At 40.3% G+C, this 25,195-nt stretch overlaps 1 protein-coding gene across 3 annotated transcripts in view; it reads right to left on the bottom strand.

Moving 5' to 3' along the window:
- AGTPBP1 (ATP/GTP binding protein 1) overlaps window positions 1–25,195 on the bottom strand; it is a 567,598-nt gene that overhangs the window by 505,524 nt on the left and 36,879 nt on the right. For 2 of the 3 annotated variants that reach the window (XM_029617286.1, XM_029617267.1), the window contains exons 2-3: window positions 20,905–20,968; window positions 15,514–15,666 (exon numbers count right to left, since the gene is read on the bottom strand). In XM_029617286.1, the coding sequence (XP_029473146.1) occupies window positions 15,514–15,617 (104 nt within the window). In that variant the 5' untranslated portion in view covers window positions 15,618–15,666; window positions 20,905–20,968. The remainder of the gene's footprint in view (window positions 1–15,513; window positions 15,667–20,904; window positions 20,969–25,195) is intronic. The other variant, XM_029617279.1, reaches the window with a different exon arrangement.

Below are 25,195 nucleotides of genomic sequence, written 5' to 3'. Positions count from 1 at the left end.
AGTGAAGTTAGAGGGAGTACAAAGTAGACAGTCACTGAACAGATACTTAAGGAATATATAAGAACTCTCAAATGATTTTTTATGCTGAAGTTATATCATTCAGCGAAAGACACCAAGTCTTATGTTAATGATTTCATCACAGTTCTTCATCTCTCATTCCATCTAAGCCTTTTGGAATATTGTTTACTTATAACAAAGACTGCTAATCTCATTGGATGTTCTGCTGGCTTGTTTCATCAGCAAAAAATGATACAGGGTATTGTATATGAACTGTTTTAGCATAACTGTGTACTATTTCTATATGTTACTACTATTTATGATATAGGATGTGCAAGATTTGGCTACTCTGGCTCTTTTGATATTGTTAATTTATTTTAGATGAATAGTAATACAGTGAAAAAACTATATAAGATTTTTTACAAATTTAATAGTAGTTTTAAATTCAGTCTACAGTACTTATGGTATTTCATTAATAAATTTTGTGTAGCACAGGTATATGTATGTTTTATGTAATTTAATAACAGTTTTCACATTATGGTTATGCAGTTACAGTATATAATCACTGAACACTTGAATGTGTATATATATATATATATATATATATATCAATGCACTGAATGAGCCTACTTTTCCTACATATTTTAGAACTTGTGCACGTAAAATATATGTGCATAAGTAGGACTTACTTGCATATTTTGGTCAATTTTGATATTTGTGTCTATCTAGTTGCTCACTGGATTAATACAACAAAGCAGAAACTATTAGTACAAATTTGTAACCTATCATTAAAATCATCCATTGTACCTGAAGACTGGAGGGTGGCTAATGTAGCCCCAATATTTAAAAAGGGCTCCAGGGGCGATCTGGGAAACTACAGACCAGTTAACCTGACTTCAGTGCCAGGAAAAATAGTGGAAAGTGTTCTAAATATCAAAGTTTAAATTTACCAGTTTACCCAATTAGTCCACCAATTCACCCAGTACTCTTCCAGGTCATCAAGATCTTCCTGGTTCTCCAGCCTGAACTCCCCCCATTTCATCCAGACTTCCCACCCAGTCAGTAGTACAAAGCAAACATGCTTAATACCACTTACGACAGATAATTAGGTTAAAAATATGGGAGTTAGTTGCAAATATATGCATGTGTCTTTAAAAATAGCAACTTACATGTGTGTTGGCCCTATTCCGGAACATCCCTAGACCGCCCCATTATTACATGTGAGCACAAAAGTGAAAATGCATGCCTTTTTTGGACTTTTATAAAATACAGAATACAGGTGTAGAGGCTACATTTTTACGCATGTAAGGGTAGATTTTCAAAGGGTTACGCGCGTAACCCCCGAAAACCTACCCCAAACCCCCCTGCGTGCACCGAGCCTATTTTGCGCGTAAGTCCCGGGGCTTTCCTAGGGGGGGGCGTGTCGCGGCGGCGCGTCTTCCGGGGGCATGGCCGCAGCCTCCGGACCAGCCCCCGGACCGGAACCTAGCGCGCCCTCAGCCGGCCCGTGCGCGCGAGTTACATCTGCCTCAAGCAGGCGTAACTTTGGGAATAAAGGTAGGGGGGGTGGGTTAAGTAGGGGAATGGATTGGAAGGTGGGGGGAGGTGGAAGGAAAGAGAACGGGCAGCGCGCACAGGGCTCGGCACGCGCAAGGTGCACAAATGTACACCCCCTTGCACGTGCCGACCCCGGCGTACTTTTGTTGCGCCTGGTACGCGAACAAAAGTACGCGCTCGCGCTTTTTTATAAAATGTACCCTGTAATGTTTTTAAAAATTCACCCCAAAAGTCAATAGCAAAAAATTGTCAGGTCTGACCCCCCCATATACACCACTATCTGCTGATCAAAACTATAGCTTTTATAAATGTCAATTTTTTAAAACTCCTCCAAAGCAGAAAAAAAAACCAGAACATAGCATCAATAGACCTACCCAGGATTTTACACTGAGTAAAACCTTAGTCAAACCAATTCAAACCCCCCAGACTATATCCCACTGTCTGAGTTCAAGACAATCTCCCCACAAGAGGTACAGAAGATCCTTCAGAGGATCAGTCCCCTTGCCCCTTAGATCTCCCATCATATTTCCCAAATTAATCTGCAAATTGAGACAAGACCTAGACACCTAGCTAGCCCCATAATCCATGCCATGTTAACAGAAGGTTTCCTACCTGTATCACTTAAGACAGCAATCAAACCCATCTATAAGAAACCTAGATCCAAACCCCAGAATAGTCAATCACAGTCACCTAATCTCCAGCTTTTCCTTCCTATCCAAAATTAATGGAAAAAAGTGGTATATGTTCAACTCTTAGACATCATACAGGAGGCCAGCATTCTCCACATTTAATCTGGCTTCAGGAAAAGCCACGGAGCAAAATCCATCTTGCTAGCCTTAATCAAGGTAGAGATTTCCTCCTAGTCCTAGACCTTTCCACTGCATTTGGCACCATTGACCAAGTGCTCCTGCCACAACATTTGTAGACACAGATCAAGGAATTACCCCTCAAATGGTTCTAAGGATTCCTGACCAACCAGGCTGTCTCATAGGCCAGCATATCATCCATACCTAGGGATCTTCTCATCTGTGGAGTCCCTCAGGTTGTGGTGCTTTCCTTGATCCTCTTCACATTTACATCCACCTAATCTGTGACCTCATTCAATCTTTCAACATCGAATATCACCTATTTGGATGATGACATCCAATTCTGCATCAAAATATTGACAGACCAAACCATGACTGTCATTCATCTCAATGACTGTCTCACATCAGTATCACTATGACTTAAATTCAGGTTAAACCTCTCCAAGTCCAAACTTCTCTGAATAAGCCAACAAAGATGTCCTATATCAACTGTAATAACCTTAAGACTTTGTACACAGTCTGTGGTATATAATTCAACCACCATCTTGTAATGGAACTCCACATCTCAGGTGCAGTAAAGACCTCCTTTATGCAATCTTCATCAGATACATCAACAAAGCAACTACTTCAAGAAACACGACCAAGCTACTTTCATACACTAATTGATCGCCAACTGCCTTTACTACTGTAACCCCCTTTTCCAAAACATTCCACAACACAATCTCAAATACCTCCAACTGTTGCAGAGCTAAAATGTTGATAGAAGCTAAATTCACAGACCATGCAATGCCAATTTTACATCAGCTCTACTGGCTCCCAGTTAAGAGCAGGATAAAATTTAATGCACTTTGTTTAGTCTCCAAAAGCATGAATCAACTGGCCCCTGAATATCTTTCCCAACATCTGATCTCCTACACTCCCATGAGGGAACTTCAAGCCTCCTAGCAGGCCCTTTTATCCTCCCCTTCACTGGCTTCAGCTAGGCGAACATGCATGAGACTTTACCCATTCAGCTGCCCTACTTCTAAAATATGGAACAAGTTACCTGTAATGTTGTACTTGAAAACTTGTTACTGCTCATTCCAGAAAAGAAAAAAAAAGTCACAGCTTGGTTGTTTAGCCAAGCCTTCTCCTAGACACCACAGCAAAAGTCATCCCCTACTACCAACCTACCCCAAACTCTGACAAATCCCACCCACTTCTGGGTCATTTCTATGCAACTATTTCTTAATCTCTCTCACACTTCCAATGCTTAAATTTACTTAACTATATATCTGCATTTTCTACACTCTACCTACAGTTTTATTGCTATCCAATGTACCACACTCATACTTATTTTTATGCATCTTTTATACCATAAGAACGTAAGAAGTTGCCATTGTGGGAGAAACTGAGGGTCCATCAAGCCCAGCATCCTGTTTCCAACAGTGGCCAATCCAGGATACAAGTGCCTGACAAGTACCCAGCATTAAAACAGATTCATGCTCCTATTGATGGTAATAAGCAGTGGTTATTGTCTAAGTCAACTTGACTATTAGCATTTTATAGACTTCTCCAGAAACTTATCCAAACCTTTTTTAAACCCAGATAAGCTAACTGCCTTAACTACATCATCTGGCAATGAATTCCAGAGTTTAATTATGCGTTGAGTTAAAAAGATTTTTCTTCTATTTGTTTTAAATATGCTAACTTCTTGGCATGTCCCCTAGACCCTTGTATTATCTGAAAAAGTAAACAACCGATTTATATTAACTTGTTCTAGTATTTTCATGATTTTATAGACCTCCATTATATCCCCCCTCAGCCGTGTCTTCTCCAAGCTGAACAACCCTAACCTCTTTAGCTTTTCCTCATAGGGGAGCCTTTCCATCCCCTTTACCATTTTGATCGCCTTTCTACAATGCATCGATCTTTTTTGAGATGCGGCAACCCAAACTGAACACAGTATTCAACGTGTGGTCTCACCATGAAGCAATAATGAAGCATTATGACATTCTCAAGTTTATTCACCATTCCCTTCCTAATAATCTGTTTGCTTTTTTTTTTTTTTTTTTTAAACTGCTGCAGCACACTGAGCCATGGTTCAATGTACTGTCCACTCCTAACATGAAACCTAGAATCATGTAACTAAGGATGGGTTATTTTTCCCTATATGCATCACCTTGCACTTGTCCACAATAAATTTCATCTGCCATTTGGACACCTAGTCTTCCAGTCTCACAAGGTTCTCCTGCAATTTATCACTATCCACTACTACTCTGAATAATTTTGTGTCATTTGCAAATCTGATCACCTCACTTGTTGTTACCCTTTCCAGATCATTTATAAATATATTTAAAAAGCACTGGTCCAAGTACAGATCCCTGAGGCACTCCACTGTTTACCTCTCTCCACTGAGAAAACTGACCATTTAATCCTACTCTCCATTTCCTGTCTTTTAACCGGCTTGCAATCCACAAAAAGTACATTGCCTCTTATCCCATTACATTTTAATTTTCTTAAAAGTCTCTCATGCAGGTCTTTGTCAAACGCCTTCTGAAAACCCAAATACACCGATCTACCAGCTTACCTTTTTACACGTTTATTAACCCCTTCACAAAAATGTACCAGATCGCTTCTGGAGCCCTTTTTTAAACATCTGGGTTACTTGCAATCTGCCCCATATTTATATGTTGTACCTGTATATGCTTTCTTGAGGGCTTAATGATCTTCTATTTTATGTAATCTAGCTTTAGGAAAAGGCTGCATATCATATGTTTATCAATAATTAAATAAAAACAATGCCAGTAATGATTAAAGAGTGGCCATTACCCTGCCAAGCATCCATTCCTTATTCCAGCAGCAGTGTATTGGGAACATTAGGATTCATAAACCATTTGCCAAATAGTTTGCTGCCAGTTTTCCTGATAACTAGAAAAGCTTTTCGGATAATTCAGTAGCAGTTAAACAAAAAAAAAAAAAAAAAAGACTTGTTGAAGGAAGTCAACACTGGAGAGAGATTCACAACCAATGAGATCAGTCCAGTAAAAAGATAAAACACCTGTAGCTTGAAGTTTTTTTTTCCTCTCTGTAGAAATCCAGGTCATCAAAATAAATCATTTATTCCTCATTTTTTATTCCATTTTTGAGGATATAAAAACCTAAAGCTGTTGGATGCTCTTTTCATTTAGATGCTACCATTATAATTAATCCAGACAAACTGTGGCAGTGCTGTGCACATCCTCATCGGATCGCCAAGCAAGCATCACACTGGTACATGCGCTAAAAAATAAAAAGGATCATGGAAGGGGAAAAATTTAAGAACAGAGGACTATAGCCATTATTTTTTTATTTTATTTTTATTGCATTTCAATTGTTTTTACACACAGGAACACACATAGAATAAGTTACACAGCAATTATTATTCCAAATTAAAGATTAACAACTTACTTTCTATAACTTCAGCTTAGGGTGTATTTGGATACACATGTATAATGATGTGATAAGATTGAAGGGGGGGGAAGTTTGAATTATGCGGATAGCAATAAGTATTTCTTTAAGTTTTTTTCTTTATTGGATCGCTCCAGATTTATTCTTAGCAGTAAATTGAATCTCTGGATTACTTATTTTATTCCCTTGGAGAATAGAATGAAGTTATTTTATTTATTTTTTTTAACGTAAGAAATGGGACAGCCTGATGGCCTAGTGGCAGCGTCACTAGGCCATCAATTGCACCTTGAGCCAGCAAGAGCTGGAGAGGCTACAGAGAAAAATGTAGGGAGGGAGCCGACATGCATACATAACTGGTTCCCAAAAGGAACCACAGTTAAATTGCCCCCCTACCAAGTACTCCATCTGTGATAACTCTGTTACGAAGACAATGAGAAAGAGAATAAAAAAAAAAAAAGTGGAAACTCTAGGTAGCCACAAATGAAAAACACATGGCACTGTTGCCTTAATTGGACAGGTTCCATGATAACAGTAAGCCTAAAGAGGAAGAAACTGCCAAGCAAAAATTAGATAGATAGATACACACACACAGAGCATCACCTCAGTCCATTTATATCCATAATAGCAAAACTGACAAAGCCGGGGGGGGAGTTCTTTAAATATTTATCATGACTTTAGCATTAAACAGGAAAGACAGGTTGATATTTGTGTCTACCCAGTTGCTCACTGGATTAATACAACAAAGCAGAAACTATTAGTACAAATTTGTAACCTATCATTAAAATCATCCATTGTACCTGAAGACTGGAGGGTGGCTAATGTGACCCCAATATTTAAAAAGGGCTCCAGGGGCGATCCGGGAAACTACAGACCAGTTAACCTGACTTCAGTGCCAGGAAAAATAGTGGAAAGTGCTCTAAATATCAAAATCACAGAACATATAGAAAGACATGGTTTGATGGAACAAAGTCAGCAAGGCTTTACCCAAGGCAAGTCTTGCCTCACAAAGGTGAACCGGTAGATATAGTATATTTGGATTTTTTAGAAAGTGTTTGACAAAAGTTCCTCATGAGAGGCTTCAAGGAAAAGTAAAAAGTCATGGGATAGGTGGCGATGTCCTTTCATGGATTACAAACTGGCTAAAAGACAGGAAACAGAGAATAGGACTAAATAGACAATTTTCTCAGTGGAAGGGAGTGGGCAGTGGAGTGCCTCAGGGATCTGTATTAGGACCCTTACTTTTCAATATATTTATAAATGATCTGGAAAGAAATACGACGAGTGAGGTAATCAAATTTGCAGATGATACAAAATTGTTCAGAGTAGTTAAATCACAAGCAGTTTGTGATAAATTGCAGGAAGGCCTTCTGAGACTGGAAAATTGGGCATCGAAATGGCAGATGAAATTTAATGTGCATAAGTGCAAGGTGATACATACAGAGAAAAATAACCCATGCTATAGTTACACAATGTTAGGTTCCATATTAGGAGCCACCACCCAAGAAAGAGATCTAGGCATCATAATGGATAACACATTGAAATCATCGGTTCAGTGTGCTGCGGCAGTCAAAAAAGCAAACAGAATGTTGGGAATTATTAGAAAGGGAATGGTGAATAAAACGGAAAATGTCATAATTCCTCTGTATTGCTCCATGGTGAGACCGCACCTTGAATACTGTGTACAATTCTGGTCGCCGCATCTTAAAAAAGATATAGTTGCGATGGAGAAGGTACAGAGAAGGGCGACCAAAATGATAAAGGGAATAGAACAGCTCCCCTATGCGGAAAGACTAAACAGGTTAGGACTTTTCAGCTTGGAGAAGAGATGGCTGAGGGGAGATATGATAGAGGTCTTTAAAATCATGAGAGGTCTAGAACAAGTAAATGTGAATCGGTTATTTACTCTTTCAGATAATAGAAAGACTAGGAGGCACTCCTTGAAGTTAGCATGTGGCACATTTAAAACTAATCGGAGAAAGTTCTTTTTCACTCAACGCACAATTAAACTCTGGAATTTGTTGCCAGAGGATATGATTAGTGCAGTTAGTGTAGCTGTGGGTTTTTTGTTTTTTTTTTAATTTTCAAATTTTCACATTTATTACATGGAATATTTCAAAAGAAATTTGGTACATATACAACAAAAAGCTCATATATAACATCTCTAAAGTGAAAAAAAATCTAGTAAATATGTACCTTAATATAGGAATTTTAGAGGCAAGAGAAAATAGAGCAAATAGACAATTTCCATATACTTAAATTAGATAGGAGAGTTACTCTATTTCTTATTAAGTCAATCACACTTGAGGAGTTTCATTAGTATGACCCAGCAAGAAATCCTTCAATTACTTAGGATCGAAAAACACGCAATTATTTCCCTGATATCTAACACAACCTTTGCAGGGGAATTTTAAGACCAATCGTGCTCCCATACTGGTAACCCTTTCTTTCATAGCAAGGAATTTCTTCCTGCGTTGCTGCGTTATTTTAGTAACATCGGGATATATCCAAAGCTTTGCCCCATAAAATAGGGCTTGTCTATTTCTCAGAAACATTTTTAATACATAATTTCGATCAGATAAATGCAAAAGATATTAGCATGGCTTTCCTTTCCTTTATTTCCATTTCTATCGATAATTCTAATATTTCAGATATGTCCATAGAAGGTATATTCTCTCCCTCAACCTGACGACCCGTCTGTGGAAGGTAGTATGCTCTAGTACACACCGGTAAAGCCGCCTCTGTATCTTCAGTATTTCTTTCATATATGTTTTAAACAGTTGAACAGGTGAAATCATCCTGACCACAGGAAAGTTTATCACTCATAGATTCAACATCCTTAGGTTATTCTCAAGTTTCTCTATTCCTTTTTCCATAATCATTTCTGACTTTACAAAGTTTTGCTGAAAAGACTCCATTTTTTTTTTTAATGTTCCTCATTGCCTTGTACTTTCACCTCGAAGGTTCCAACCATATTATTATTCTCCCTAGTTTGGTTTTTAACTTCAGTTATTGATTGCGCAATCGATTTCAACGCCATATCAATGGCTTTTAAGGCATTCCATACCTTCCCCAGCGTTATGTCCTCAGGTTGCCCAAGACTAACATTAACCTCTATGGGTTCCTGTCGGGTCTCACCCTGTTCTCCTGGTGTTGCTGCACGCTGTATGTTTCCTGGGATAATATTACCCGTTTGGGTCAGAACTTCTCCTCCAGGTCTCATCTCCAGCAACCCGCGAGTTCCTCCTCCTCTCGGGATGGCTGCTCCATGCTCACCCGTCCCGGGGCTCTCCTGCTCCACCCTCGAAGACTCCGGATATAAAACACTTCGAACCGGTTCAGGCGGGGACACATCGCTCTGTGCTGGAGGCGCCGGCTGGATCGGCTCGCCAGGGCTCAAGGTGACGTCTAGGGTCAGGGGGGAATGCGTTTGCTCGACCGGCATCCCCCTAGCGACCAGCCCCTCTGGCATACCGGTAACTCCTGTCAGGAAGCCCTCTATGCACGGCTGGGAAGGGTCCAACACCGGAGAGCTGGTCATTGCTCCCCGGATTTTCCCCTTTCGCTTGGTATGGGGCATTTTCCGTAGCTGTGTTTAAAATTAATTAAGTTGACTTAGAAAATAGCCACTGCTATTACTAGCAATGGTAACATGGAATAGACTTAGTTTTTGGGTACTTGCCAGGGTATGGCCTGGATTGGCCACTGTTGGAAACAGGATGCTGGGCTTGATGGACCCTTGGTCTGACCCAGTTTGGCATGTTCTTATGTCTTATCATCCATCAACCACCTTACACAGTGAAAAGTTATTTGTTTAAACTTGTTTATTAAAGAAAATAATCAAAGCAGGCCAAATGTACTGTGTTTCTTATGCACACTCAGCTACACATGAAGATCAAACATTTAACATTTTTCAACTTTTTAACAGTATACCAGGCTGTGGCAAATGACGTACACAGTACTTATAACACTGATTGTGTCACTCTGAATAACGAAAAGCATCTTTGACAGAATCCTCTGAACATCCAGGGTTCCAGAAAAAGGCCTCTCTTTTCCCCTTAGGAGCCAAAATAGTGATACAGGTTGTGAATAAATGTAATTATTTTCTCTCTTTACTATTAATACCATTCTATTGAATGGATGCTGATAGTAGAAGCTTTGAAGCATGGCAATGGTCATAGTTGCAAGATCTTAGATTATAATCACATATAGCTGTGTAGCAACCTGCTTTTCAAGGTCCAGCCTCTGGAATATACAAATTCTGAACTTCTACCGTATCTTCTAATACAGTTTGGCAGCCTGATAAAAATAACAGCTCCAAGTATCAAAGCATTACCTGCAGGCAACCTACCCTGTACTGTGTTTTAAAGATATTTTTTTATCTGCTATCCAAAAAACAATAGCACCAGTAGGAAGGTTTATGAATGTAGTACAACTCTAGCATGATCAAAAAGCCTGAAAGAATTAAGAGATTGTACTAGGGATGCCCACAGATCAATATGTTAGGTTCAGAGCAGATCTCATTCATTGGCAGCAACATATGGAAAAGAAACTTAGCTTCTCATCACAGCGCCTAAATCTAGGGCCAACAGTGACTTTGAGCAGTAGAGGGGCCACCAATGAGTGTGTGCTCCTACAGTGACAACCCTTGGCTGGATTAATAGTGATCATTAAGCCAGCAGAGAAATGTTCCTTTTGTCATACAGCAGATTGTGAAGTGAATATCTAGGTCATTAATTTATTTAGTTTCCGCTTTCATTTTTTTTTTTCTGTTTTGAGCTCCAGGTCAGCTTCAATGACCTAGATAGAATCTTATCTGAGAACAGCAGATCCCTCTCCTCTGTATTCTAAAACAATTTTGTTTCGTTGCTTGTAATTTCAGCACTCCGATCCATAGCTCAAAAGCACAAAATAAAAGCACAAGAAACTAAAAATGTAAATGAAATGCAGCCCAGAGGATACCTGCCTTATGATCAGCCACAAGACAGAAAGATAAATAATTACTTTTTAAAAGCAGTTCAGAGGCAATCCTGAAGGGCACTCTTAGTCACAAGTCGAAGTAGTACTTGAACAATGTTTCAGAGAGGTAAACATGAATTATAAAGGGAAATCCCCTTCTTCCCTTCAAAGCTACACATGACAGCTGAGACTTTTTCTACTGACGGCATCCACAAAGCAAAGGCTCTGGGAATGAAGGGACCATCATGCAGAGATGATAGCTGGAAGGTGGAAAAAGGAAAAACAGAACAAGACAGACCAATGTACCACAAACTAAAAAAAAAAAAACTACAAGGTTAATAAAACATAAAAAGTTGCCCAAGATAAAAAATAATAAATAAGGTGAGGTGCGCAGCCCACCATCTCTGCAGCCAGCAAGCTCTTTCCTTTCCAATCTGGAAATAAAAATATAGTTTTGCCACACTATGAAGACAATAACATTTGCTGGACCGACACTGTAGATAGAGATTATAGCATAGAACCTGAGAATGTAGAGAAGCTGGTTGCATTTCCCTATGCACCGCTGACTACAACACTTTTGGGAGGTCATTTAAGTGCCTTTTACTATAGGTTTTCTCCCATTTTGTATCTTTAGCAGGGGGAAATGTTTAGTAAATATGGATCTTAGCTTCTTCCGGCTTATATTTGGACTGCAAGGTCTGGGGAAATAGCAGTTATCTGCAAAGTGATAAACACATCAAACAGCAGTGTAGCCAAGCCTGGCTTGCCAATAGATGCACTAGGCCTGTGTCTTGGGGTGGCAGACAGGATCAAACATTTGCTGCCTTCCAGCTATGCTGAATCTTATTAAGCAGCTCCAGCCCCTTCCTTCTCAAATAGGTTGCAGGAAACAGGATAGGATGGGGTGAGGCTGAAGCAGATACAGCAAAGCAAAGAAGAGCCACTCTTCTCCCTAATCCAGCCCCTCCCCTCCTGTTATTCAGAGACAGAAGGGGAGGGGTGAGCCTGGAGCAAACAGAGCTTCATTCTGGGGAGAAAAGGAAGGACTGAGAGGGATTATTAAGGGTAAGAAAAAGGGCTGAAGAATAAGAAATGGCCAGTTGGGGGGCACATCTATATAAGAAAGAGGGGAAACAGGTAGGGCAGGATTTGTCTGTGTGAGAAAGAAAGGACTGTTGCCAAGTGTGTGTGTGTTTGCTAGAATGGGTGGAAGGTTAGAGGGGGCCTGCGAGAGCAGGCCTGGAGCAAAAAGTAGGATTCCTTCCTTTTCCCATCCCAACAGCAATTCAGAACCACCCTCCCCCGATCTTGGATTCTCTCCCCCACATCCTGAAACCTCCACTTCTTCCTACATCTCCCTTCTTCCCAGTTCTTGGAAAAACTCTTCCCCAATCCCCAGACACTCCGTAACCCCTTTCTAGATCCCAAAACCTCTTTTCTTATTCAAAATTCCTGATCCTCCCCCTCTTCCTTGATCTTCCCCTTCTGCCATCCTCACCATCCCAGTCCTCTATCCCTTTCCTCCCCTCACCCTCCTCTCTGCAAGCCCAGCTGTCCCTCTCCTCTCCCCATTTCCAAGATCTCCCACTGCACTAATACTTGAGGTCCCTTTTCCCGCACCCAATAAAAATAAAACAAAACTATACAGTCACAAACAAGGCTGAAAAACTACTTTATAATGTAATATAAAAGAAGAAAATGTTTGCCAATGTGCTTCAAAATCTTCTAATTCTTGCCACAAATTTTATTTAAAAACGTTTATATACAGTCAGATTTACAATCATAACGGTTTACAAAATTAAAATAGAAATTAGATTACAAAACAAAGTCTAAAAACTTGGCAATAATAAATTATCACAACGAGATGACTTCAGATTAAGATCATGCTGCAGGAAACTGTGGGGCGGTGCCTTTCACCTTCTGCTCCCTGTTGTCCAACCTTCTGAGGGATGACGACGAGATGCTGCGACAGCACAAGCAGCTCCTAGGGGTGGCATAAACCTAAAGCCGTCACAGCGTGCAGCCAAAAATAAATATTGTAAGAAATATTCTAAAGCATTCCTGAGGGGGAGAGAGAGTGTCCCTTTCCATCTTCTGAGCTCAGTGCACTTAATCATGACCCTGTACCTACTGTCTGTGAAAACATACCACATGCAGAGATTTGGGCAACATTCCCTCAACCTAGCTTGATGGACACTCTACCTGGGCAACAACAAGCTAGGTTGAAAGAATGTTGCCCAAATCTCTTCTTGGAGTGAGTTTCCTCACTCCGACGGCCAGCAAATCTTCACTAGAGACCACTGTTCTTTCTGTACGTCTCATGTTGAATGTGAAAGTGGCCCCCAACCCCCTACGCTCATACCTAATCCCCACCTCGAGTTACTAGGTGGCCCTCCCATAGGGATACAAATACTTGTCTAGGGCATAGGCACTATAGCAAGTCTCTCTCTCTCTCTCACACAATTGCTCAGTTTCATATCACATGTTGCTTGCAGCACCTAAGAGTGGAAATAGGCTGTTTGGACACTTTTGTGTACTGCGAAGATTCATTGGTTGTGTTATCGCGGTGCACGATGTTTTCGCGATTTGCGAATCCATTTCCGCAAATGGCGAAAACATCGCGTCACGCGATGTTTCCCCGCTGCACGAAAAATGCCTTATTTGCATGGGACACGCCCCCTCATGCGTTACCACTGCGATATTGGAAAATGAGGCCCTTAACCAGTTACCAATCCACAACAAAACACTGCCTCCTATCCCATGGTTTTGTAATTTCCTGAGGAGTCTCCAATGGGATACGTTCTCAAATGCCTTCTGAAAATACAAATGCACTAGATCAACTGACTCATCTTTATCTACATGTTTATTTACACCTTTAAAAAAATTCAAAAAAAGATTGGTAAGACAAGACTGCCCTTTGCTAAAACCATGTTGACTCTTCTCCATTAAGCCATGTCCATCTATATGTATAGCGATTTTATTTTTATTTTTAAGAATGGCTTTATCATTTTGCCCAGCACCAAATGTCAAGCTCATGACTCTATAGTTTCATGAATGACCCATAGAGCCCTTTTTAAAAATCAGTCTTCAGGAACATTGACTGTTTTAAAAATGATAGCTTACAGATTACTAGTAACAAATTAGCGATGTGTTCTTGGAGGAGAAATCCATTACCTGCCATTAAATTAAGTTGACTTAGAAATAGCCACTGCTATTACTAGCAACAGTAACATGGGATAGACTTAATTTTTGGATCTTGGATTGGCCATGGTTGGAAACAGGATGCTGAGCTTGATGGACCCTTGGTCTGACCCAGTATGGCATGTTCTTATGTTCTTAGAACTCTGGCATGGAAGCCATCAGGCTCTGGTGATTTGTTACTCTTTAGTTTGTCAATCTGATGTATTACATCCTCCATTATCACAGATATTTGTTTTAGTTGCTCAGAATCTCCATCATTAAAAACAAGTTTCAGGTGTGGTTATTTTCCCACATCCTCCTCTGTAAAGACTAAGGCAAAAACTTCATTCAGTTTCTCTGCTGCTATTTTCTTGTCCTCCCGAAGCACCTCTTTTGCCCCTTGGTCATCTAGTGGCCCAACTGATTCCCTCACAGGCTTTTTGCTTTGAATGTACTTGAAAATTTGTCATTGTTAGTTTTTGCCTCACAAGTCAGCTTTTTCTCAAAAAGCTATTTTGGCCTATCTAAATACTGTTTTACATCTAATTTGCCAGTGCTTATGCTCTTGCTTATCTTCTTCATTTGGGACTCCTTTCCTTTTTTTGGACCTCTGCTCTTTTAGCTTTAATTGACTCTTACTTCACCATTAAACCAAGTTGGCAGTCATTTGGTCTTCCTTTGACTTTTTTTTTTTTAATGCAAGGAATGCATTAAAAGGTGAATTTTAAAAGACCAACGCACACATTAATTAGGGGATGCCGAGCGGATTTTAAAAGCCACCTGGATACAAGCGTAAAATGTCACAGTGTGCACATCTCAGAAGCTTTCAAAAAAAGGAGCAAGGTGTGAAGCTGAGATGTGCATATAAATACTTATGCAATGCAGCATGCGCCGAGGCCCCCCTGCTGCCAATGTTATTTCAGGTATGGATACCGTGTAAGTTTTACGTGTCGGGGATAACTGGGGGGAATGAAGGCTATTAAACTAAAGGGGGGGTGGGGTTGGAGGACCTCTCTCAACTGTCAGAACTGGGGACGAACTGGTAAAAAACTGGAAGTGGCATTGGTGCGCCCCCCTTTTAAAATCCCTCAGTTTACATGGTAGAAGCGGTATTTGTGCACACTTGCATGCCCCCATTTAAAATTTGGCTCATAGGTGAGTGCGGCCAGGCTATTTTCTAACATGTGCACGTGTGCACCGGTTTTAAAGTTACCATCCTTATCTGAGCTTCCAAAATAGTATTTTAAAAACAAACGATCACTCCTCATGCAAAGTTTTATCCCTTTCAACTGCTCCTTTTCGGGGGTTTTTTTCTAACTTCCTCATTCTATGATACGTCTCCCTTTTTACAGCTACATGCTACCATAGCAGTTTTACTTAATATCCTCCTTGATTTCATTTTGATAGCTATTGCTTAGCGGCCCCACCACAGAAACCCTTGTACCAGGTCTTGTGTTCCACTGAGGACTAGATCTAACATAGCAGCCCCTCTCACTTCTGGTGACCAGCTGCTCCAGGAAGCAGTTATTTATGGCATCTAGAATCTTAAAGTGATGGGGCACGCTAGAGAGGTTATTTTTAAATTTACCTTTCTTTTTCCTCCTGCTCTCTTGCTTCATCATCTTTATTGGCTTCCCATTCTTTTTTTGTTTGAAATTTAATCATGCTTTTCATTATTCTGCATTCTTGCATCTTTTTGACTATGATTCACTGTCATATTCCAATCAGGTAAGGAAGATCTCTTAACATAAAAAAGAGAGGCTTCAGATTTCAAGATAAGTTTTGCTTATAGGCAGCTTAGCAGGTTAAAATGTACGGTTTAATATAAACATACACTCTGTGTGAAAGGTGGAATTAGAGCCCCTTAGACATTATCAAGTAAATTTTCAAAGGCCCACACGCACAAATGGCAGGGTTTACTTAAACCCTGGTATGCGCACAAGTGCCGCGCCTCTTCAAAGGGGCTGATTGGGGGGGCAGGGTCAGCGCCATTCAACACTGTCCTGGGGAAGGGCACGCCGGCCGGCCGCCAGCACACGCAGACTACTTCTGCTCCAGAGGAGCAGCAAGTATTGAAATAAAGGATTTGGGGTTAGTTAGCTTTATTTAGGGAGAGGGGAAGAGGGAGTAAGGTTAGGTAGGCAGGTAGGAAGTTCCCTCCAAATCCGCTCCTTAACTGGAGCAGACTGGGAGGGAACTGGGGAAGGTCCGATTGCATTGCCGTGCATATTTAGTGATAATTCCAAACCTCCCCCCCAGCCGCGCAGATTTAAAAATCCGGAGCGCATGTGCACATGGCCATAAGATTTTATTACATGCGCGCGCCAGCACACGCATGTTATTAAATCGGTTCATCCATGTGCACACGCCGGGAACCGCAAGCACATGGACGGCCGCTCATTGCTTTTAAAATCGACCCCTCTCTCTCTCTCTCTGATACAGCCCTATGGACAAAATGTTGGCCATGTCAAAATTGCTACAATTTTCTCGGGCATTCACTTTGCCTTTAAGTGAAGTTTGATTAATTCGCTTTTTGTTTTTATTTTTTTTTTCCCCAAGTTGAGAGCATTTTGGCTACATTTAAATACAATACTTGGAGGTTTTTCTGAATATTGATTATGGTAGCCTAAGACTACAGTGGGTGTACCTGTGTTTGGGCATTTGAAGTCTTCCTCCAGGTTTTGAACACTTCATAGCTATATTCATCAGGGGGATTTTCATTTTTTTGGGGTGCTCTTTTTATGCTCTTTGGCATTTGCACCCTTTTACCTCTTTAATAGTGCTGAAGATCTCTTAATGTCTTCCTTTTTATGCACCTAAACACATCAAATTGCTAGTATTTTTTATATGCAGCTCCAAAAGCAGGGAATACCTTGCCACAACTATCTGGATTATATTGTTTTAATGTTTTTCTAGTAACTGAATTAGTCTCTCTTTCCTCTCTATACCATTCTGGAGGTCTTATTACATTAATTTTAATTAATCTAAGGTTTTAAGCACCATACATATTTGTGTTCTTTGTAAGACACCTTGGAAAAGGCATTAAATTAAAAAAAAAAAAAAAAACCATAAATGCAATGCAATTATAACCTTTCATTTTATTTCTGGCTGCATCATTGTCCAGCTGTATATACTTGTGGAACTTCTCTTATTAGACAAATTGTTAAATCTAGTGAAGCATTTTCTGGTTCCTGATTGGCAGAAGACTCCTATAACGAGTAAGAACATTTCTATTATGGATCTCTCAGGGCCTATTGGTTAAAGTCCTGATGTACTTTAACCAATAGGACCTGCAGTATAGAACTCGTTTTTGGCTCCTCAAAGGTCGTTTTCATTGAAAATACTGTAAATATAAAAAAGGGAGCTCCACACTCAGTAAGGTGCAGTTAAGAACTCTGATGTACAACCGAAATACATTGGGAGGCCAAAGTTCAGAAACTACCTCAAATGAAAATCATGTAAGAATTTTTTTTAAAGCAGACCCTCAAATACATTACTGCACTTATAAAATGTTCTGGGGATGGTAGGGGTGGGAAAAATCCTCATCTTTTCATTTTAAAACCAAAATCAGTGGCATCGAGCCAACCTCGCAGTTCAGGTCATAACATTGCCATGAAGGTGAGGCACTGGATCTCAGGAAAGGAGAAGCACAAAAGCATAGAACTTGCTGGTCCTGTCCTTTTATATAACAAACTACTGGATGCAAGTTTTCGAGGTGATCAGGCAAATAAGTAATACTACACCCCCCCCCCCCTTGATCCAATAGTGCTCCTTATTAGGACTTCTTGCAGGGCCAGATTTAAGATTTTGGTGCATACAGACAGGACCAGAGTGTGGGAGAGCATGGAGAGAGGTTGGGGGTTCTCACCAGGAGATCAGAGAGCTGGGGGGAGGAAGATGGTTTCACATTGGCACCCCCCCCTTTGCAACAATGTTGGTGCACGGTCCTAAAGCAAGCAAGACCAGGCATTTGGCACCCTAGGCAGTTGCCTATGTTGTCTATACCTAAATTTGGGTGTGCCTTCTTGTATAACAGCAATTTATTTATTTATAATAACTTTATTTTATTTTTGGATTTAGCTCACGCCTTTTAATTGGTCAGAGAATAAATATAACGCATCTCGTAAGAGCCACAAGAAACTCTACAGCACGTGCCTGGGGGGGGGAAAAAAAAATCTCTTCCTCCATACATGATGGATTTGTTCAAGAGAATATGGGAAATCCTAGCTACAGAAACAACCTTAAGAAATATCACCAGACCTGGTTTCATTTCTATGCTTTCTTGAACAAAGTAAAATATTTTAAATAAATAAATGTCTATTTCCTGCATATGAACCATTCTAGGTGGATTACAAGAGAATCATAAAAATACCAACAATAAAAAAAAAATTTACACTACCTATATGTCAAGTTTGAGTGTTTATTTTAGGGGAGCAAGAGGCAAGAAGCTCAGACTGGCAGGTGGGGGGAGAGAACTTTTCCCTCCAATTCCTACAGATACTCCCCCTGTTCCCTGTTCCCTTTCCTGCAACATCTCTCACTCTCTCTCTTGCCCCCCCCCCAATCTCCACCCCCCTGCAAATTCTGCAATATCTCGCTCTCTATGCTCTGCAGCCCATGCCCTCTCTCTCCATTCCCTACTTAGAATTCTCTGACACCATCTATGCCCCATCTTTCTCTCTTCTCTGCTCATTTGGCTGATGGGGGGGCCCTTAGGGCAGCGAGGCCTCAATCCTCAGGCTACGTCAGCAACAGAAAAGCAGATAAATTCAAAGCAGGGCCTGCAAGCTGCACAGGCTTTGTAGCCATCGCGCACACTCTCCTTCTGCATGGGTTCTGTTACCTCGGAAACCCATGCAAAGGGCGGGGCTACAGAAGAGCCTGTGGAGTTGCAAGCCCTGCACTTTATTTCTCTGCTTTGCTTGTTAGCAATAGAGAAGAATGACGCCAGGGCAGCTGGGCACGTTTCGACTCTCCCAGTCCTAGCATTGCCTCCCCTCTCCCCCCCCACCCCTCCCACCAAACTACACCCATGCATGCATCCTAAACAATCACATATGAAATATTTATTTCCTTTCTAACTCCTGGACCTTCCATGTCTAACTTTATATTGCCTGCCCTCTTGAACATCCTTTCAGCTGGCTGAGATGTTTCATTCAATGTAATCTCACCTGGCGACACACAGCAAAGAACATTATTTCTGTATAAGTAACTATTCCCAGCTAAGTCTCTGTAGAACAAGAGCCTTTCTGATACTGTACTCTAAGAGTTTACTTTTTTTTTTTTTTTTTTTATTTCTTATCTTAATTCTCTGTACTGCTAGAAACTGCTCAATAAACACACGAGGTATTTTTCAGAGTTATGCACATAAAAATTAGCATATATGCGCATAAGTAGCCTTACTTGCGTAATTGCTCATTTATAGACATCTGTTTATCAAGCACACATATATGCACATTAAAAAATAGCCACTAAGGGCATTCCGGGGCGAGGCCAACAGTTGCTATTTTAAAGACACAAGCATACCTTTGGCTCCTTGCTCGCATAATTTTACACCTGGTAATTATCTTGCGGAACTGATTATCTGGCTTGCTTATTGCGTAGTAGTGGCTGGGTGGGAGGTTCTGGGTGAACTGGGGAACCTCAGGCTAAAGAATGAGGAGGGTCACGACCTAGAGAGGAACCGGGCCAACTGGTGGAGTAATTGGTAAAACTGATTAATTTCAATTACACGCGCATGTTTTAAAACATGCCGACTTGCGCACGTAAATCAGGTTTTACATGAGTCCTGCTTTATTGTCCCGTGTAAAATATGCGCACATATATTTTTAAAGTATGCAGGAAAAGTATGCGCTTTCAATGTATTGCATGTATTCGCACATAAGCATACCGGGGTAAAGAATTGCCTATTTTACGATACGCAAGAGTTCTAAAATACTATCATTGATCTACATGCAGCCATATACCCGCATATATGCCACCAATACATAGCTGTTTAAAAGTTATCCTCACCATGTTTAAACAGTTTTTAGCAGTACATGTACAGACATCTGTTCCTCTGAGCGACACTTTGAATTAAGGTCACCCAACAAGGACAGGCGATACCTTTCAGCAAAGATACATTTGAGGCTGGCCATTAGGGGTTATACTCACTTCATCATGTCATGTCAGTGCAAAATGAGTTAGGGAGAATGTTTGAATATAAAACCAGTGGTATGTTGGATTAAACCACATATACAGCACAAAAAAACTCATACTACATTTCTTTGTTAATAAAATTTATATAATTTCAATTGCATTTAGATTGATTATATAACTACATATTCTATATACATCTATGGGAAGATGGATAATGGAATTGCTGGATATACTAAGAGATTGCAGACAGCGAGTTATGTAAGCAAGAACTCTAACAGAATTAAAGACTTCTTAAATCAGTCTGCAATGCTTGAATGCTATTTATATCATATACTAATTTTATTATTGGCATGGCATGTACGTTAGTATCTAGCTCATACAAAATGGCAAACAAACTAAATAGTAGAGACTTATAAAAAGCATCCCCTTCAGAAGTCACTAGGCTGCTTAACTCCATTCCAATTACTGCTCGATATCTAATGACATCATTTGTACATACTGCATACATGCGGGGAGCTGTAGAGAGATCAGAGTTGCACAAGATGGGCAAGACATAAAAAACAGCAATCACTGAAAGAACAAAAAAAAAAAAAAATGTACAGGGATTTCATAGAACTCAACTTCAAAGGGCTTATGATCTATGTGAAAAGAGTAATGATAGTCAAAATAGCAATGTAAATGCAATCACTTCACAGTTCCACAAAAAAACAAAAATGAACCGAACTCCCGTCAGCAACTGACTATTCTAGATCAAAGCTAGTATTACAGAATGAAAATCCAGACCAGAGTTGCTTGAGAAATGTTTGAATCATCTACAAGTCAAGCCTGCTTGTTCACGTACCATTTTTCTGATGTCACTTTAATTTTGTTCATCTTGGGCAGTTTACTTCTTTATTCACCATATCCTGCAGGATGTACAAAAAGAAAGGAAATGTGTTAGCGAAATACAGCTCCAACTCGAGACAACAAACACACATCCCACACTAGTTTTCAACAAAGTCCACAAGGCACCCATGCTGGATACTTTGAGGAATAACACGTTCTATAGAATGCACAGCTTGCTAGCACAAAATAATAAGCTGCCTAATCATAGGGCCTACTTTTCAAAATTATTAGGGGTGCTAAACTCCACGCAAATTACCCTTCCTTGGACACATGGAAGGAGTTTGCTCAATATTGGGGGTGCTCAAGCACCCACTGCACCTACAGAGTAGCTGTTATGTATCTAATTACAGCATACAAATGATAAACAAGCAGCTATCAAAAAGCTAGAAAGATGATCAAGGTCAGGAGTCCTGAAGCCACTAATACACAAGACAGAACAGCTGGGTGGCAGAACAGCCAAGAGAGACTTATTCACAACTCCTTCCTTTTTTTTTTTTAATTTTATTTAATTCTTTTAGACTTTTCAATAGCTTTTCATTTTATCTATCATCAACTTTTAATATCAAAGCAGTCAGATTTAAGGACACATGGGTCAATATTACAGTCAACTACATCTTTCTTAGTCGCTCACTCACAGGTGTTGAGAAATGTTTGTTCTGCCTCCTCTTCCCTGAGAAGTTCCCAGGGGTGCTTTCACCAATTTTATTTAATATTTTTCTGAGACTCCTGGGGAATATTATCAGGCAGTTTGGGCTCCATCAGTATACCAATGACGTAAGGTGTACAAAACATTGGGAGAGTTAAATTCCTATGTTGCAACAATTTGGAGGAGTTGGGCATGGTCTAGGTTAAGGCTTAACCTGAAAAGACTTGAGGTCCTGGTGACGGAATTCTATGTCTTTGGGACTTGACTTCATTGTGCAAGAACAGAATCCCTCTCCCACATAAGACAGATTATAAACTTGGGAGTTTATTTGAAAGCCAGTCTTTCACGCTGTTCTCATATTACAAAAGGTTTCCACTAGTGCATTCCATCATCTGCACCTGATTAAAAACCTTACTCCTTGGTTCAGCAGTAAACATGTGGTGCCCGATACATGCCACCCTAACATCTCGACTGGACTGATGCACTGCCTTATATACAGGACTTCCTTTAGAGTCTTAAGATATCTGTAGATAATCCAGAATGCTACTACCTGCCTTTTGGGTGTGGTTTTCGTTAACACAGAACATTAGATTTAAAAAAAGATTTCCATTGGCTTCCCTTCAGAATCAGGCGTGATATAATATTCTCAACTTGGTCTTCAAGGTTATAAAATGTCACTGGCCCTATATCTTCAAGGATGGCTGTGCCCACATATCCCTGCCTGTCCCCTGCAAATCGCAGAAGGCCTGTCTACTGGAGCTTCCTTTGCTTGAGTAGGTTAGATATGCTTCCATTTACAGTTTAGTTTTCTCCTGCATTAAGCCTTCTTTTTGGAACAAGGTGCAATGAAAATTATGGTTTGTGAAGGGGGATCTCCCCTTTCGGAAACAGCTTAGGAACTGGTTGTTATATTCTGCACATGGTCAACGGTTTCAGCTTCTTTAGCACAGAGTGCCTCTAAACCTTATTTATTGAGAATGCCTTGTGAGGGCCAGTTAGATATTCTTAGTTTTGAGTTTTTATTATATGCTATTTATTTTTGCTAGGTTTATACTACTCATTTGTGATAGTTATTTAAGATTTACTGATTATGTTTTGAACAGCATTATTTTATGGAGCTGGGGTTTTTTTCATGCATCTTTATTGTCTCTAATTGTTAACATCAGAAATTGGCCACTATGTCATGCATTTGATTGTTTCGACTGTTCTAATGGTCTGCTGTGATATTTTATATATTTTTGGTTTACATGGGATGACCATCTGTATGAACCTCGCTTTGTGTGTAGGGTTTGCGCTAACAAATGTTTTAAATAAATAAATACAGGGGCGGCTTATCTCCAATGGGTGTTCCTAACAATTTCAGCAAGTCTCCTCTTTCTGTGTGATAAGAGTAGAAGTCGCATACATTTTTTGATGGGTCCAATGTACGCTGCTGGCTTAACAATGAGTCTTAACTCTAAACTAATAATTTGCCTTGCATTGGCTGGACTTGGTTCACTATTAAGGTTTTCTTTTTTGGTATTTTCAGATTGACCTACAGGGACTGACAAATATTCAGGAAAAAAAAAAATCTTTCAGTAGCAGCCAACATTTTTGCAGAAACCAGGAGAAAGGTTTCCTTAGAAATTAAAAAAAAAAAAAAAGACCAAGAGGAAAATAGAATGCAAGAAAGTTTGTTTTGGTTTCTACTTTTCGTTGCCCTCCCTTTTCTCTCTCATCCAACTTATCTACCTCCCCTTCCACTTTTGGCAAGAGGCTGCCCTGGACTGCTGTCATAATGGGAGAAATCCCTCCAGTGGGCAACCCGGCAGTTGGCACCAGGAATCAAAAGGTTAGCTGCCCAAGCACCCTGAAATTTTTCACCCTCTACTGACCTGGACTCAATAAATAAGGCAGCTCTCTGGATACAAAGAAACCAAGACTGGAGGGGGCAAAGGTGTCCTGATGGTTGAGAGAGACCTGCAGGGTATTGAGGGCCTGGAGTGTCACCTGTGGCTGGGTCAAGGTGATTCCTCCACCCTGGTACTTCCCTGTACATGTGTGCAACATTCCTAGTGTTGCATCTTATTTCTGTGTCTGCAAGTATCTGTTTTTCTGTATGACATGGTGATGTGGCACCTGTTGTGTTTACCTATCTTGCTTATGTTTCAGTTGATCAAACTTTTCTACAATATATGGGAGGGTGATGCACTGTTTCTTTTATGTGCTTCAGGCACAGCCTTTTCCTTGATGTCATGCAATAGAAAGGCACTTATTTTTTCTGTTTTCCCAGATTAGTATGTGTCATGCTGCTAGCCTGTTTTTCTTGGTTATACTGTATGTCTGCTCTCTTCTGTATATTCATTTTTTTTCCATTCTTCGCTCATAAGCCTAATGATTGCTCTCTTGTACTTTCTTCTCTAACCTAGAGCACACAGCAGCCTCCACAGGTGGCCGATGTCTTCCAGTCCAGCCTTGCCACTAGCGGATTCATGCAGACAACCTCTTAGGGTTTGCTATGAAGGGGAAGAGATGACCCTTATTTAGGCTGCAGTTATATATGTTGCTTCCCTCCCTAGTTTCTGTGTGCTTGGACATCCCCACTGAGCATCCTTTTTAAAATTCTTTCAGCCTCACCCTGTCATAGCGCTGCTCTGCTTTCCAGAGCTGACACTGGAGAAAGAGAAGGCTCATGGATACTAAGAACATATGAAATTGCCATGCTGGGTCAGACCAAGGGTCCATCAAGCCCAGCATCCTGTTTCCAACAGAGGCCAAACCAGGCCACAAGAACCTGGCAAGTACCCAAACACTAAGAAGATCCCATGCTACTGATAGGGAATAGCCACTGCTATTAATTGTAAGTAAACTTGATTAATAACAGTTAATGGACTTCTCCTCCAAGAAATTACCCAAACCTTTTTTGAACCCAGCTACACTAACTGCACTAACCACATCCTCTGGCAACAAATTCCAGAGCTTTACTGTGCGTTGAGTGAAAAAGAATTTTCTACTGAAAGAGCACCCTCAACACTCTTGCAAGAGATGCCTCCCCCTCCCTATCTCCTCCACCACAGAGACCAAAACAAAATTACAAAAATGGTTATTTCAATATAAAATAAATACTGTTGGTTTTGTACTACATTTGCTGTCCTCTGTGATTTTTCCATAGTGATTTTGTGTTGCGTTTAGATGAGAGATAGTTCTGAAAGCAAGTGCGCGTGTACAGTTTGTCCCAAATAAGTATACTTATGAGACTGCGAGATTCATATCAGTGAGGAAAAGCATACATTAGCATAAAACGATGGGATGTTCTGCAGAAAACAGAGGAGCAGAACCATCTAAAAATTGCTTTTGATACTTTTATATGCCATTCCAATGGGATGTGACAACTGAAGAAAACAAAATAGCACAGTCCAGCTCCCAAGAGTCTCCATGAGAGAAAATAAAAATAAAAATGTGTTTCCTCCCAGAGAAGATGACAGCTGTGGGATTAAAAAGGGATATCCAGACTCACTCTTGCTCCCAATAGGAATAAATCTATTTGGAGTAGAAGCCTTGTGCAGACAAATAAAACCTGCAAAAAGACTTGGATGAATAACCCCTTGTAAGCTGGACAGGA

The sequence above is a fragment of the Rhinatrema bivittatum genome, chromosome 1 (genome assembly GCF_901001135.1).
Source record: "Rhinatrema bivittatum chromosome 1, aRhiBiv1.1, whole genome shotgun sequence".
Taxonomy (NCBI): domain Eukaryota; kingdom Metazoa; phylum Chordata; class Amphibia; order Gymnophiona; family Rhinatrematidae; genus Rhinatrema; species Rhinatrema bivittatum.
Note: the sequence above shows the minus strand (reverse complement) of the source record. Positions and strands in the feature narration are given on the sequence as shown.